The 17,778-nt window shown below is 36.7% G+C and overlaps 1 protein-coding gene across 1 annotated transcript; it reads left to right on the forward strand.

Annotated features, from left to right (window-relative positions):
• Nucleotides 1-373: 373 nt before the first annotated feature.
• Nucleotides 374-11,494, forward strand: cygb1 (cytoglobin 1). The gene is made up of 3 exons (XM_007239724.4): nucleotides 374-735; nucleotides 9,106-9,337; nucleotides 9,866-11,494. The coding sequence occupies exons 1-3, from the start codon at nucleotides 599-601 to the stop codon at nucleotides 10,028-10,030; spliced, it is 534 nt and encodes a 177-aa protein (XP_007239786.2). The 5' UTR covers nucleotides 374-598; the 3' UTR covers nucleotides 10,031-11,494.
• Nucleotides 11,495-17,778: the final 6,284 nt, after the last annotated feature.

The following is a 17,778-nucleotide window of genomic DNA, read 5'->3' on the forward strand; positions in this document are numbered from 1 at the left end:
ACACACACAGATACATATGTGTGTGTGTGTGTGGTGAGTTTGCTACTCTTTTAGATTTTCTAATTAAAGTACACTTTTTTGTAAAAATACACCAAATCGTCCTCACAAATGACATCTGTTCCTCACAAAGGTACCAAAATGTGTACAAACACACAGGCACTTTACATTTTTACAGTACAGAGTGGAGCAGTGGAGTGGGGTATTATAGCACTGGGGTATTACACAACATATGCTGAGTAAGAATGAAATTCACAGTTTGCTGATAAAAAGGGGCAGAGTTTAAAGGGGTGTGTTTGGTGGGGGGCTGGAAAAGTGGTGTGTGTGTGAAATGGGATAGGATAGCTGTGCAGAGAGAGGGAGAATAAAAGACAGAAAGGGGGAGGGCATTATTCATTCAGCACATGCTGGTTTGTGAGTGTTCCAGAGAGAGGGAAAAAGACAGCCAGAAAGACACACAGACAGACAGACAGTAAACAGAGAGACTAGAGAGACTATCTGTATTAGACCGTATCCAGTAGAACCTTGCAAGGGTTTGTTTAGTTCAGCTTGTGTGTGTGTGCCTCTGCAAGTGTGTATGTGTGTGAGTGAGTGTGTATAAATGGAGGGAAACGGGGGAATGCAGGAACAGATGGAGAGACCAGAGATGCTCACAGATGGAGAACAGGCCATCATCCAGAACACCTGGACAAAGGTGTTTCAGAACAAAGAGGCTGCAGGAGTCGCTGTACTTATGAGGTACTGCTACATCCCTCCCCCTCCCCCCTCTCTTTTTCTCTTTCATTCAATCTCTCTTTTTCTCTTTCATTCTTTTTTTCTCTTACACAAGAGTGCAGAGAACTGCTATCTGATTACAATCCAAATTGAAGAATCCAGTTATGATCCACTTCTGATTTGAATTGTTATTTCGATTTGTTTTTGGATTGTTGGATTGTTTTTTTTACTGTAACTGTTTAGGTTTTAAGTATTTTGTGGATTCTAATGTACATTTTGATTTTGATTCAAATTCTAATGAACAGATGGAATGATAAATGAAAAGATGGAAGGCTGAATAAACAGGATGTATCGATGAATCACATGGATGAATGAAAAATAATTTCGTTGAGTTAAATGTATTGGTGAATGAAAATTTCACTTTCTCTTTGTGTGTGTGTGTGTTTGTAACATATTTTCCTGTGTATATGTCACACATTTTCTCTAATGTACATGCATTTTGGTAGGATCATGACTATTATAATGTCACACATATCACCAACTGGCTTGTATTAGCTCCGCCCAACAGAAAATAATCTATACAAAGTCACAAAGCACATCTAGGGCCCTTTAAAGTGTTAATTTCTCCCTGCGTGTCCTTTTTGTCACTCATGTGTCAGCACAGTGATTGGGTTTGAGGCAGTTTTTCAGTAGTTTTATTATTTGAGTGATAAAATATCCTTCAGTGGTAAATATCTTATGCTTCTGAACTGAAATGCACACAGATCATGTGATAAAGAAAATCGTGTGTTTACACCTTGTGGCTAGGAGAATGTGCTCCTTTGACTGTGTTTGTGTGTGCCTTAAAATGTAGATAACAGTCTAGATAATCATCCAATGCGTCCACAGAAGAGAAGCAGTTATTTTTTAACTGTGGGACACAATCAGCAGATCAGTGTGCAAACAATATCATACAGTGTTGTTAAAATGAATGTGAATATATTACCTGATGTTTGGCACCCTGAAGATTTAGTAAAGATATAAATAACCAATGATCTCTTTGCAGAGGGATAGCTCCACAAATTCTGTTAAGTTTCAGCATTGGCAGGCTCACAAACGCTGTCAGTTTTGGAGCTAGAATAGTAACATTAACATTATGGTTACTTTGTATGGTTACATATTTGGTTCCCTTTTTCTGATTTACTCACATGTGTAAATTTCATCTACTGTGGTTTCTGTAGTCTTGATGTGGCTATAAATTAATGTACAATATTTTTCTGATTATTGAGTGCAATTTTAATTCAGCAGGTCTCCCCGCTGGGTTGCGAGACCTGTAAGGTGTAAGTGCCTAGTACTAGTAATTTTTGGAGGCATTAAGTTTGTGACGGAATTTATATTACATGCTGAATACTCTTTTGAGGGAGAATTATGACATGACTAAATTTTGGGATGACCACACCTTGAACTCCTCTTCCTTACCCCAAACAAACACTCCTCCTCCTCCCCATCTTTTCCAAAGCTTGCCCAAAACCCCAGCCCAAACATTTCTCTCACCTTCCTGTACCAGTCCAATGTAGTTTAATCCACTTTATCTCTTCTCTCCTTTCCCTGTCTTTATGTAATATAAACACTAATATTGGGCACCACATTCTATCCTCAGCATCACACATGAAACTCAGAAGACCGAAGTAATTGGATGATAATAAAATAAAATGGTTGTGATCTGTGGTTTAACCGAAAGCTATAAAGAATTTTAAGTTGGTAAATTTTAATTGGTCTACAGTGATCCCCTTTCTACATGACTTGACATGTACTAGAGAAGCAAGGATAAGGACAAATCTAGAAGACAATAAAGAACAGAAAAAGAGAACATCGGTGATTTGTTTCATTTATAGCCATTAAGTACAAGCAGAAATACCATTATGATACAGAAAAATGACAAAAAACCTAAACAGTTACACCTAAAATCAAACGATTGTGTGTTTCATGAAATCTGTTTCAGTAATTCTGCAGAAGACAACCTCAATGACGTTGAGGTCTGGACACTGGTGTGGTCAGTCCAATATCAGTATAAGAGCTTCTGTGTTTCTTTCTGTCAGGAAGTGCTTCTTGATCTGTACCACTTGTTTTTAGGCCTACAGTGTTTCTTCAGTGGACCCACAGCCATAACAAATGTACAAAATATGTAGTTGAATATGCTCAGTTAAAGGATAATGACTGGAAAAAAAGATATTTTTTATAAAAAAATGAACACTACACAAAAAAATAGCAGTGTTGAGAACCTCTAGCTTATATCCACCACCTTCCAGGGGAGCTGCGTCTGTGGTTGAAGGAGCTGAATATAAAACATCCACCCAAACATCCATGTCTGCTCTTACCATATATCTCTTTATAATATCTCTTTATAAAATTTCAATTCCAAAAATTTAATCATGCATGTTTCACTAAGGATACACCATTACCTCAAAACTCATACTTGTTTAGTACATATTAGTGTATCTTTGCTAGCTCTTTTATAAGCTATATAAAAACAGCAACTGCTCTTATTTGTCTCAGTATTTTAGAGATTCTATGGTATCTTTATTCATTTTTGTGCTTTTACATGTTGAGGGCTACAGTCTCCACTTTCTTAAAATAAAATCTCCTGGGACAGGTTTTTAATTACACCTCTTCACCCCTGCTAAATTAGATTTATTCCAAGAAGAACAGGTCATAACATTCCTTTGATCAGGATGCCGCTACTCCTCCCGTACATCCACCATGCTGGAGTACAGTTAATGGGTGTACACTTCTAATGCAGAATTTGTTCCCGCCACTCTAATACCTTTATCAGTGCTCAGATTTTTGTTGACATTTCTGGGTAATGAAGCTGCTTAACACCTTGCAGTGTTCCACTGACATGTGCAAGATTCCCAGCAACATCATTAAACCTGATACCGGTTACCGGTGTTCTATCGAGTTGTGCTACCCATGTATATGTGCTCCTCAGTGACATTGCGCATGCCCTGACCATAGATGTTTTATTAGTTGTTCATGCGTTTTTAATGCTAACTGTAATGCTTTGATTTTTTATTTCTCTGTTACATCATGCAATCTGAACTTAATGTAATTTTTTGTTTTTTAATAAACATAACTTTATATGAGTATATTTGACTAAGATTGGGGCACAATCGCACCATGCCTCTTAGAGTTGATTTGACACCACAAGATCACATTTTGAGAAAGTGATTCATCCTTCTTTTTTCTGTAATTTTTTTAGGTTCCCTAAAGTGCCCCTCGGTGCTAAAGGGAGTATGGCGGGATTGTGCCCCAATCTTGGTCAAATTCAGTGGCTTGAAAAAGTAGATTTTTTTCTAAGATTGTGTGAGTATGAGTGATTGACCAACACAAAGTAGCACATAATTGTGAAATAGAACGAAAATGATACATGGTTTTTAAATGTAAATCAAATAAATATTCAGGCCCTTTAATCTGAAACCCCTAAACAATCTGTTGCCTTCAGAAGTCACTTAATTATTTAATAGAGTGCAGCTGTGTGTAATTTAGTCTCAGTATAAATACACCTGTTCACTGAAGTCCTCTGTGGTTTTCATAGAGAACACTAGTGAACAAACAGCATCATGACGACCAAGAAGCTCACCAGACAGGGTCAGAGATAAAGTTAGGGGTAAAGTTTAAAATAATGTTATAAAAACATATTCCAAGCTTCTAGCATCCAAAGGAGCACTGTCAATGTCCTGACCCAAATCCCATTGAGCTTTTTTGTCAAGACATGAACGCTCTACTTCCTGGGGAGACGGAGGAATATTTCAAACTTTTATCATCACCATGTTCTACAGAGGGACGGTAGAAAGCATCTTGAGCACCTGCCTTACTGTCTGGTTTGGGAACTGCAACATCTTAGATAGCAAGACCCTACAGCGGATAGTGAGGACAGCTTTCTCCACTCAATTACAAATATCTACACCACACTAGCAAAAGATACTGGAGCATCCGAGCCTCCAGTATCAGACTTTGCAACAGCTTCATCCACCAGGCAGTCAGACTCCTCAACACACAGAGTCTAAACTAAACTAAAGTGAAAGGTGGCTCTACCAGGTACTGATATTTCAGAAAACATTTGCACATCACACTTTTCAGTTTTTTTTTTATAAAAAATTAGAAAACCATGTATCATTCTCAATCCACTTCACAATTTTGCAATACATTGTGTTGGTCTATCACTTAAAATCACAATAAAATACATTTAATTTCAAATATGAATACTTTAGCAAACCACTGTATACTTATACTAAGTATATACACTGTATACTACAAGCTAATTTAAGTTTAGTAAAGATGGAAAAGTCACACCCACAGTGTACACACTACTTCAGACACTAAGGTAAAGATTTGTTTTTATCATAATTTTTAAACTGTGTTTTTTATCTAGCAGATTGTGTGCAGCTGACATTCTGAAGATGTTTCATAACTCTCTATAACTCGCAATGATTCTTGTCTGAGTGTGTGGAGACGCCAGTGCAAATAAATCCAGCCTTTATCTCTCAGTGCAGTCGAATAGAACACACACAGACACACACATGCCTGCCTCTCTTCGTTTTAATTTACTCTGTTGTAGAAGTTGGATGGAACAGCTGAAATACAATCCTAAATCAGATAAAGTTGTGACAGTATTGAAAATGCTAAAAAAAACAGTTTCTTACATTTCCTTTGTCTTTTATCTGACTGCAGATAGTATTAACCCACAATATTTCATCTTTATCTGCTCACCTTCATTTTATTTATTAATTTATGTCCATTTCTGCACTTAAGTCCATTTCCTTCTCACATCATTTTAATGAAGATACCAAGTGATGAAGTGCTTTTGGTGTCATCTGTATAACAGTTGGGCTGTGTAACACTGTGTATCACTGTGTAACAGCACGGGCTGTAGTTTTCACATTTTTTTTACTAAAATGATCTATATATACTTTATTGAGGACAGGTCAGGAGTGCAGGCAGGCCTTCTTCTCAAGTCAAGTTAAGAGGCTTTTATTGTCATTCTATGTGAGAAGTACACAGTGCAATGAAATTACCTTACTCTGGTCCCAACACAGCGCAACATTGGACAAACAGTACAGTATAGGCAACATACCTGCATAGAACTATAACACTACAATAAATACAGCAGAAATTAGAAAAGTTAACAGACAAAGCAGTGCAGTACCAGTACAGTCTAAAAGTGTGTGGTGAGAATAAGGTGCACATATATATATATATAACGTGCTATAACATATAGGTCATACATGATCATAGCAGATCACACAGTTGCTGACGTAGATAATATACATTACTTAGTGGAAAATTGTATTCAATTTAAAGAAAAAAACTTCATAAAAGAAGCTAACGCTGCCTTCATCCTCTCTAAGCTGAGGCCTTTTCGTTATAAGAACCTCTTCCACGAATCGCGTTCATTTCTGGTGACAAAATGATTTAAATTATAACAGCACTAACAGCATGAACACGATCATAATTCCACTGTTTACACATTAAATCACTCGGTTACAAGTGAACCTACATTTATTTAATCTAACAGTTCAACCTTTTACACTGTACAACTGCCTGACGCTGCTAGATGCTAGCGGGGGTTAGTTTAGTGCACTCAGAAATCTAGCTAATGCATTTAGCCAGTGAACCAGCTAACATGCTATGGTGGCGGTACCTTCAGCGGTGGAGAAAAACACTGGAAAACAACTTAAAACAGTGTAAAATATACTAGTTTGATAAACACAGGCAGCAGGCAGTGGAAATACAAAATTAAATTACTTGTACTCTGTACATTTGTACAGAAACAACATCTGCCATGTTTTTAGTTCTGAATGCTGGAACTCTGAGCTGGTGAAAGGCATGATGGGATTGTCTTCCCTGTAAAGGATACATCTCACCCTGCCTTCAAAATTGGGGTAAAAAAGGAAGCTGCTCATGAAGGATCATATGCTGCCCACAAAATGGGACAGTCCTTTTCTAGGGAACTCAAACATTCTTCCTGAAAATGCTGCCCAGTTGGGCAGCTGCCTTCAGAATGGAACGCAGCTAGTATCAGTCTCTGTGTTGAGTGTGTGTATGTGTGTGTAATGAGGGGGGATTTAGTTCTGTCTGTGTGTTGAGGAGTCTAATTGCCTGGTGGATGAAGCTGTTGCAGAGCTGTTGGTTGGAGTTTGTTAACCAAGTCTCCAAAACACAGCAGTCTCTGAACTCATGCTGGGTTTTCCACTGTATCCGGAGATAGTCCAGTTTATTCTCCAGAAGGTAGATATTCCAGAGTAGGACAGATGGACTGTTGGTCGGTTGGTGTTAGCCATTATCTTAGCAACACTCCGCTTGTGAAATGTCTGTGAGTGCCTGTTTGCTATGATTAAGCAGTTTTAGAAGGGTCGGGAGGTCATAGATGTTGGTGCTGGTTGCTCTGATAGTGAACTCTTGCATGATTTTGTTGTGTGGGTTGTGCAGGTATTAAACATTCCTCAATACACAGTGTCACATGTGTACCGGTAATACACCATAGAAGGCATTACCACTCCCAAGAATGTTAAAATACAAGCCTCTTGACTTGTTCCATGTGAACATACAAGTGACTATGCCAGATATCGCGTCCACATTTAGCACAGGAGACCCATCCTACGTACCACACAGGTCAGTGCAGCTTTAGTTTCCATGAGCCATGGCAAAAATCATGGGACACAACACTAGTTCCTGTTTCATGACCTGTGGCTTGTCAGTGTAAATATCATAATAATAATTATAGTAATAATGATTCTTATAGCCTTCCACTGCTGTTTATTTGGCCATTGATTACTTTCATTGTGAGATCTTTAGACAGTTGCTGAGAGGAGTCCATGATTTTTGAGTGTTAGTACAAAGGAGAGATAGAAGACATTTGACAGCCATAGAATAATGGTCTTGTCAGTGGATTCTCCCTCTCATAGAAGGGCCAACTGAGGATAAGATGAAAGAAATGAAAACGAGAAAAGAAGGATGAAAGGGAAAGAGATACAGAAACAACTGTTCCACTTCCACCACTGAGGCTCCAAACACAGAAGGAGTTCTGACCCCTCGTTTGATTCATAATGTAGGATACTGAAACCCCCCTTTGAGCCATTGAAGCACCATTCAGTGTGCAGCACTGGAGGTGACAGACAATTTAATTGTGCATGTGCTCAATTTAGGCGTGTGTTCTCACAGTGTGCTTTGATCCCTGGAGAAATCCATGATGAAAGATCCACTTTCGGCTCTCAGTTCTCACCTGTGATTACACAATGTGGGAGTCTGATTTTGAATGGTCAGGGGTGCGTTACCCAAAAGCTGTGTAACGCTAAGAACACATACATAAGTTGTGAACACATACATAAAAGAGTGTTTCCTAAACTCTTCTGTAAATAAAGAAATATGTGAACTCATATGCAAATTAATGAGTTACCTGACCTACTTATTGTTCTAAAAAATGGATTCTGTTTGCAGTTCAGCACCTTACACACCAGAGGTTAATTATTTCTGTAGTTGTTACTATTCTGTTCTATTCTGTTCTATTCTGTCCATGGGGTAGAGCCGTTGGCATAAATGCAGCTTTACGTGCAGACATAAACCCTCTAGGTGAACTCAGTCATGGTGAGCTAATAGAGAAACAGGCCACCCAGGAGTGATATAATGAAACTACAGTGGTGAATGTGCACGTGATATGGTTTATTTTGTTACAATCTAGCTCTCATTGGCACTTGTTCTTGACTAATTCAGTCTTGAATCATTCTAGCTCTTCTTTGAACTTTCTTTACTTATTTTGACCTGTGTTAACTCTGTCTAGCTTTAATTTGGATTCAGTGTTGACTCAGTCTAGCACTTTTTGGACACAGTCTACCTCTCATTTGGACCTGGTCTTCATTTAGTAAAGCTATTAATTGGGCTCAATCTTGACTCATTAGCTTATATTTCAACTTGATCTTGACCAAGTCTAGCTTACAGCTAGGCTTAATGTGGAATTACTCTACCTCTTATTTGGATTCAATCTTGACTTAGTCTAGATCTCACTTAAGCCTCTTTGGTCTTGACTCAGTCTAACTCTTCACTAAACCTCTTTGGTCTTGACTCAGTCTAACTCTTACTTGAACCTTTTTGGTCTTGACTCAGTCTAGCTCTTAACTAAACCTTTTTGGTCATGACTCAGTCTAGCTCTTACCTAAACCTTTTTGGTCTTGACTCAGTCTAGCTCTTAACTAAACCTCTTTGGTCTTAACTTAGTCTAGATCTTACTTAAACCTCTTTGGTCTTGACTCAGTCAAGCTTTTACATAAACCTCTTTGGTCTAGACTCAGTCTAGCTCTCAGTTTGATTTAATCTGGACTTGGAATTGACCATTGTTCTTTTATTTGTTCTTTTGTTTAGACTCTTTACAAGCTTCCCCTCATCAAAGCAGTTCTTCAGCCAGTTCCGGGACACGGAGGACCCTGAGGAGCTTAAGTCCAGTGTCCAGCTCAAGAAACATGCCCTGAGGGTGATGAGTGCCCTCAACACACTGGTGGAGAATGTTAATGATGAGGAGAAAACAGCAGCAGTGCTGAAAGTGGTGGCCAAATCACATGCAATCAAACACAGTGTGGAGCCCAGATACTTTAAAGTGAGTGGAAGAGTTAATTCAGCTAAGAGAATTAGAAAATTGCTTAAAAAACACAAGACAGTGGTGGGAGGACTGGAAATCAGACAGTCGAGAAGTACAGGGAGGTAAAGGAGTGATGGAACCCAGTTATCATCATCAGTCTCCTGTTTATCATTCACCAACACCCACTGCCCTGTTAATGGTATAAGCTTATATTCTACACACATGCAGTTCACTTTTTATTATATTCTGTCCAGTTTCGGAAGGCCTAACCAATGGGAGAGCTTCTTACATGAAGTTCTTAAGCTGTCTGGTTGAGCTCTCTAGGTCTGTCACATTGGAATAACCTCCAATATAAGAAGTTACTGACTTTAAAATCAACCCACCAAGTTTAAAAACAACATGAGGATGATAATGCTAAATGAATACAATGATTTATTTAAATACAGTTGAAAGAAAAAAAATACAAACACACAGTTTTACTGCCTATTTGATCTGGTCAAATAATTGCAGAACTTCTCATAATGTCTGCCATGCCTTTTTCCATAGCTTCTGACTGGAGTCATCCTGGAGGTCCTGGTGGAGGCCTTTCCAGAAACCTTTGGTGTGGAGGCCCAGGGGGCGTGGTCTAAACTAATGGAAGTTGTCCACTGGCAAGTCATGCAGGTGTACTCTGAGATCGGCTGGACTTCTGCCAACAGCGCTACAGAATGAGGGAGAGAAAGCGATAGATATAGAGACGGGCGGAGAGAAAGAGAGAGAGAACACATAACTGATTGATTTTGCCATGTAAAGCCTCAGCTAGCATCTGCTAGCATCTGCAAAGCTGCATATAATAAAAAAGGAATGGGGAAAAGCCTCGGGCCAGTTTTATATTACTGTACTGTACCTGAAAAAGATACACTGAGACTGTGTGCTTCTGTAACATCTACATTCACCGAGTTACGTATAAGATAGAGAGAGAGACAGAGAGAGAGACTGCAATACCGTTAAACTTTGTAATTAGATGTCATATTATAAATATAATTATAGATATATTTTTAATAAACAATTTATTATACAATGTGGAGTTCATTAAACTACACAATATCTCCCACATTTTTTGGAGCTAATATTACTGTTCTTGTCTATTTTGTGTAATTATCCCGGTCCCGGTTTAGCTTTGATAGGAATTCAAATCATAGAGAATTGTAGTATCATTCACAGTTATCGTTATCAAAGGCAATGTATTATACCCCTAGTAAACAAATATCCTGAACTACTGTAATGAATCTGTTACAGCAAATACATTATTAGTTATTATTACGTGACTGTTAATTTGTAACTGCACAGTAATTCCCTTTTTGTGAGATCATCTAACTAACATTTTTAAATCTATATTCATAATTCTAAACATATCTTTAATTTTGATATTTGATAATGATATTGTTTTAAACTGTAACGCTGTAATGTTGTGACATTACACAGCCCAATCTCATTAGAATCAATGCAGATTGTTTTTAAATGTATTGAAACCATTGATTACTCATGTTTATCATAGCTTTATATACATATGAAATATACACATAAAACTATGTCTTTTTTGATACTGACAACAACATATAACAGCCTAAGGTGTACTGAACAAAGCACGATCATGCATATGTATGGCTTTTGGTGTAAATCACTCTTTAAACACACAAAATTTCAGATAAAACCTGCATTTCCTCAGTGCTGTTATTTAGCATATCTATAGCAGGCTGTTATATCTATGTTCTGTATACTGGACCAAAATACCAGCTTATAAACCAATACCAACGTTTTAATCTCTGAATTCTCATAAATACATACATACTGCTTAATGAGTATTGATGGAACTCCTATCATGATTCATTTATTGTTTTACTTGTATTGATGTCTATTGCACTGTAAGCCTTAAATCTCTTTTAAGTTGGTTATGTTGTAATTGTTTATTTCATTTTGAACCTCACTGGCAGCATCCAACTGGAAAAAAGCAAAATAATAACACTGTATATGTTTCAGTCAAACTGTTATTGTGGTTATAAATGAATATTATGAAATTATGAAGGGTCAGAATACATCACCAGGTTTTGTGTAAGAACTACATTGGTTGTATGCTGCCTATGTGCCATTCCTTTCATATTTTATTATCTAAAATAAAGCCTAAAGTGCAAAGCAGTATTTGCTGTGTGGTGTATTTAACTGTCTGTGATAACACTTCTGGGCTGTCAGTTAGAGCGGCCTGTTGATCTGATAAAGGGTGATAAAATATAACACAAAAAAAACAATAATGAAGACTTAAGTTATTAGTTACTGATTGGCTACAACATGTTAAATGCTTTGTTAGCTTAAAACAGATGATGGTACAGTATTAAAACAATAACCACTGCTGCCAGAAATGAACCTTTATAAAGAAAGTGTCTGTAATAAAACTGTAACTTTCTTCTTATGCACCTTGATTTTTATGCAAACACATGTCTCAAAAAGTTATCCTAACTCACAATACACAATACATCCCTCAAATCAACAGAAATAAAAAAATAGAACTGAGGTTTTAGCCTAAATGTTTAGATAAATCTAAGCTGTTTTTTTAAGCAAAGCGAAAATCCCAAAAAAGACATTAAAAATAGCCCTGATCCCCTCTAAAAAAAATTAAAGCTTGGATCTCAGGATCTCTTTTACATCTAAAAAGTTGAATTTCACTCTAGTTGTTGTTAAATAAAGTTGTAAAGTTGTAGTTGTAAAAATAAAGTCCTAATAAGAGAATCATACAACTATATATGTAAGGACCACCTGTTATGAAGTGTTATTAGTAGCTCCTCAGCCAAGCAATGTGTCTTGTTTCCAGTAGGGCGTGGTTGCCAGGCAACATAACGGTCAACATAGCGATTATTTACACTTTTTATCTAATATCATACCTGACCGCTCCCTCACTCTCTACACGGTTAGAGTGTAATCAATCATAAACAGGTATTTGTTCACCCTAAAAAACCCGTCTCCAGGAACAGGCCTGGCTGCTGAATTCCCGGTGCCATTTCGGTCTGGGCATGTTCCTCTGCAGGAATTAGCCTTCACTTTCCGCCGTCAGAAATGGATATTTACAGCAAATCATGGAGAAATTACCAGGCTTGATACTGTCAGTCAAATCTTTACCCAAAGTTTATTCACAGCTGTTTTAAATTGATTTATTTCACCTTGTTTTCACCATCAAACTGTCCTGACCTCAGTTCCACCCAGTTCTTATTGACAAAAAGTGAATCTTAAACAAAAAGGACATAGTTAAAAAGTTCAGTTTGTTATTCTTTTTATCAGTCATAATATTTGCCCATTTTATCAGCAGTTTGTTATGTGCAAATCCACACTTGTGGAATCAGGACAATGTTTGCACAGGTTTAGAATAACTGAGCCATCTCTGTTTGCTGTCAGAAATATGAAGGAAACAGGAATGTATAGCTTACGGAACAATGAAAACACAGGACCCTGGAAACATATAGACCTGTTAACACATTTTATGGAACTCTAAGAACAGGACCATTTTAGCAAACAGCTCTAGGAACACAGAACTCTCGTAACATTCAACAGTTAAGTTATAACTTCTGGTTGTAATGAGCTCTCTACATCTGCTGCTCTCCAGTCTAATAAAAATACTGCACAGAAACATACCTGAATACAGTATCAGTACTGATTAGCTGTTTATATGATCACTTTAAACAAGCCGTTGCAATGCAATATGAGAAAAAAACACAATAAAATTTAAAAAAAAATGTAGCTTATTACTATACGCACCTCTAACCAATAATATAGGACCCTTAGAACATAGAACTTGTGAAACCTGTAAATTTGTTTGCTCCCAACTCTAGCATTTGTCATTGCTAGCATTAGTTCTTATAGATTTTTTTTGCAGTTACCAAGAGCCAAAAATGGGAATTATTTACTCAAATAGCCTTTCTATTAACCTAAAGCACTAAACTACACTGCCTGGCCAAAAAAAAAGATCAGCATAAAAAAAAGTTCACACACTCTAATATTTTGTTGGACTGCTTTTATCTTTGATTGCAGCAGCATTCGCTGTGTCATTGTTTCAATGAGTTTCTGCAATGTCACAAGATTTATTTTAATCCAGTACTGCATTAATGTTTCACCAAGATCTTGCAGCATTAATGATGGTAGAGTCTGACCGCTGCACAAAGCCTCCTCCAGCACATCCCAAAGATTGTCAATAAGGTTAAGGTCTGGACTCTCCTCCTTACACACACACAGACCTATATATATTTCTGTTATCTATGTGTTACAGTATATACAGCATATATTGCTCGAGTATACAGAGCTTTGGATGAAGTGTTTGCTTTATGCAGAAGTGTAAGACATTCAGCATGTTCTGTATGTGGTTTTCGCAGAAATTGGGAGAAATTCAGAAATTGTGTCTAAGCTAACTTAAAAACTGTAATTAACTCCAGAAACTACAGTAATAGAGCGCAGCAACTGCCAGGAAATAAAAACCAGACAATTGAATCACTGACCAAGATTCAAACCATACATTCTGTGAGTGAGTATGTTTTGTTTTTTATAAAAGAGAGCACTGGGGACACTGGGCATCCATTCAAAATAGGATTTGACAGAATGGCTTCAAGCACAACTTGCAGTACTACAGCAGTGAGAATGTGTGGGTCACCCTATTTAGATCATGTTCATTTTCAAGAGTGTGCTTTGGCTATAATACACTGTAAACCCACTTTTTTTAATTAAAATGAGTGTGTTTTATGTAAAATTGCATTCATATAAAATGTAATATTTACAAACATGTTTCACCTTTTTGATTTAAGTGAATATTTGCAGCCAGGTATACGTTCAAATGGGGTCTTTGAGTGGATTCAACCTATAATAACTTTAGTTACTCTAATTTAGTTTAGTTTGATTGGAAGCTGATTTTTGACTTGCTGTTGACACTATCTATTTTTTTACACAGTGTTTCCCCCAGTTTCACAGTGGAGTGATTTCCCCCAGGCTACCTCAGGTAAACTTGTAGATCATATATTATGATTAAATACCTGGCCTTAATGTTGTAGGCTGTAAGAGCAAGCATAACTTTCTGAGATACTGCCTATTTATTACTAAAATAGGGCCCTCTGTGTTGGCTGTGTGCTATACTGTTACAAAAGTATTTTAATCACCTGATCCTAAAGCATCAGAGTTTAGGAATATATTAACGCAGATGCAGTGTGGTGGTGTTCTGTCAGACATTCTCAGAGCGGCAGGGATGGTTTATTTTTCAGTCGCTTCCTAATCAGTTCCTTCTCTGGTAAATGCAACCTAGTGAATAGTGAATGCGTTATTGTGTAAGATATTTTGAACACAGATTGGGTCTCTGTTACTATGTCTAGTGTGCCAAAAGTGTACTTTCACAATCACTATTTACAGTCACTCACACAAGCATTTCATTGTTATGACACAGAGAGGTGTGGATTCACTGTAAACGCCATTGTTTTGTCAGACCATCATGCAATAGATTTCTCTGTATTGTGAAGGAAGCACAGACTGGGTCAGGCCCTTCTCTAACCTCAAACTGTTTCAAATTAATTTAACACAGAACCTTCTGATAGTATTTATTTATTGTCTGTATTTGTTGATTTATGTCTGATTACCAGGGCTGGCATTCCATTATAATACCATTGTAATATAAAAAAATACTATATTATATATATATATATATATATATATATATATATATATATATTATAACATTGCTTATCCAAAGGTTTAGACCACAAGATTTTTTTTGCTGTGTCCACCACATTTGGAACCAAATATCTGGCTTTGGCAAAGTTAAAGATGGTTAAAGGTGGGTACAATTATCATTACCCATGATACACACATATTTATTCATAACATTTTAAGAGTTCAGAAATTAGTATTTGTTGGAATAACCTTGATTTTTAATCACAGTTTTTATGCATCTTGCCATGTTCTCCTCCATCAGTCTTACACACTGCTTTTGGATAAATATATGCCACTCCTGGTGCAAACATTCAAACATTTCAGCTTGGTTTGATGGCTTGTGATCATCCATAATACAAAACCTTATCTTCAAATATGAGAGCTTTACATGGAAAGGTAAAGAAATTCTATATTTTCAAAGTTACTGTAAACAACCTGTATAATGTAAAATTATTTTATTCTAAATAATAAGGGTGAATTACATTGATTCACAATTTGGAAAGGCAGAATAACCACACATACATTAAATGAAGCTTTTAGCTTTTTAACTTTTAGAGATAATTTAAAGAATATTGAATTACTTTTAAAGTTGCAGTATTACTCACAGACAACATCTGGGGTTTTGTGATCCTGTGTTGCAGAAAGTAATATGTCCTAACATAACAATGCATATAAACATAAATAATACACATCAAAATAAATGTATTTAAATATATTTTTTGCAATTGCTGTTCTGTACATATTTAAGAAATTGCCACTTTATAATTTATGGCCACATCAAATCTTTTAGTTTGTTTTAAACTTGTTTTATTTGCAATGAATTCTGTTCACATTCTGCTCATGTACTGAGCTATGAAATTTACTATAATTTATGATGCATTGTAAGAGTTATAGTGCCCTCAATTCCACTTTTCAATTTGGACACTTACAGAAAATGGTTGTCGTGCTCAGTAGTGCAGTAAAACATTTAGAGCCATTTTGGTCACAAACAGGGTTTATAAAACTTGGCACCATTTTTACAATGGTTTTAACTGGTGCAAATATGAGACTGTGAGGAACATTCTTCAGCTTTACTTCATGAAATAGAAGATTATAGCACTATAGCATCTCTAACACCTTAAGTATTAATTATATTCTGCATACACCAATCTTTAGTTCTTTATAATAAATACACACATTATATATCTAATGATACAATAGCACACAGAGTATTAACTCACTCACCACTGACTCAGCAGGGCAGGGGATTGTGGGATTAGTCTTTATGGTCTATTTATAGTCCATTCTACAGAGAGAGAGAGAGAGAGAGAGAAAGAGAGAGAGAGAGAGAGATAGAGAGAGAGGGAGGTTGACAGGGGATACATTTTAGAATCACACCCTCGTACCCCCCAAGCTGCCCCATACGGACAACATATCTCCAATTAAAAATTCCAAATAATTCCAAATTATTTCCAAATTTTCTAAATAAAAATATTGTCATTTAGAGCATTTATTTGCAGAAAATGAACCAAGAAAACCAGTTCATATTCATAACGTTTTAAGAGTTTAAGAGTTTAGAAATCCATTTTTAGAGGAATAACCCTGGTTTGAATCATTGTTTCATGCATCTTGGCATGTTCTCCTCCACCAGTCTTACACACTGCTTTTGGATAACTTTATGCCACTCCTGGCAAAAAAAATCAAGCAATTCAGCTTGGTTTAATGGCTTGTGATCGTGTGGTCTCTTATTTTTTTCAGAGCTGTATCTGTGCATTATGTTGCATCATAATTTCTGGATGAAGGATCCAATATAAATACTCCAAAACTACTTAAAATAAAATATTTCCATAATGTGCAGAAATCACCAGTAAAAAAAATAAAACAGTACTACACCACCCCTCAGCAATTTACAGGTAGCAAATAAATGAAAATAATTTTAAGTTCTTAACTTCTATTTGACACATGGTGAAGAAAAGCTGAGGGGCATGACAGCGACCCTTCACACTGGAGAACTCACTGAACTTTGGTGATCAGATATAAAAACGTAATCTCCTACACCGAGTTGTGAGCCAAAAAATGCAAAGTCTGTCAAACTGTGGTTTAAACCCTTCACCTCGTCAAGTGTTTATGGTCAGGCCTGTGTGTGTGTGTGGTGGCCTTTAATTTACAGATAAAGGCCCAGTATCTGCGTTGATTTACAAAACCACAAAAAGCACAGACCAAAGCATGCATGCTCAGACCCTCTGCCAGACCAAACACCGGACCCTGTAGACATAATATACCAGGAGGATTTGTTGACAAGAAATGGGAAATTTGGATTCGGGGGGTGCATATAAACCAAAATAACAACAACAACAAATATTTTTCCCCAAAGATAACTGAAACAAATCTAAAAAGCAAACAGTGTGAGAAGTGGATGTACTATGAAGTTTTCCCAGGTCATGAAAGGGGAGGAGCCTTTAACTCCTCTCCCAGGTCAAGCTGATCCAGGCTCTTTTATAGGGAGGCCAATTTTGGACCTCTACTCAAAAAAGAGGTAACACACAAAATATGACATGGGGTCATAACCCCCCACCCTTAAAAATAAACATCTTGTTTATGGACAATGTGCTATTTATATATTTCTTAATCTCCACACATAGGTATTAATACTAAAATTACAAAGAATTGCAGGGAACATACAAATATTACAAAATACACAAATTGTGTAACAAAAAATCTGAAAGTAAATAAGTAAGAAACATTGGTAAATTTCCAAATTGTGAAAT

This window comes from Astyanax mexicanus, chromosome 3, assembly GCF_023375975.1.
Source record: "Astyanax mexicanus isolate ESR-SI-001 chromosome 3, AstMex3_surface, whole genome shotgun sequence".
Taxonomy (NCBI): Eukaryota; Metazoa; Chordata; class Actinopteri; order Characiformes; family Acestrorhamphidae; genus Astyanax; species Astyanax mexicanus.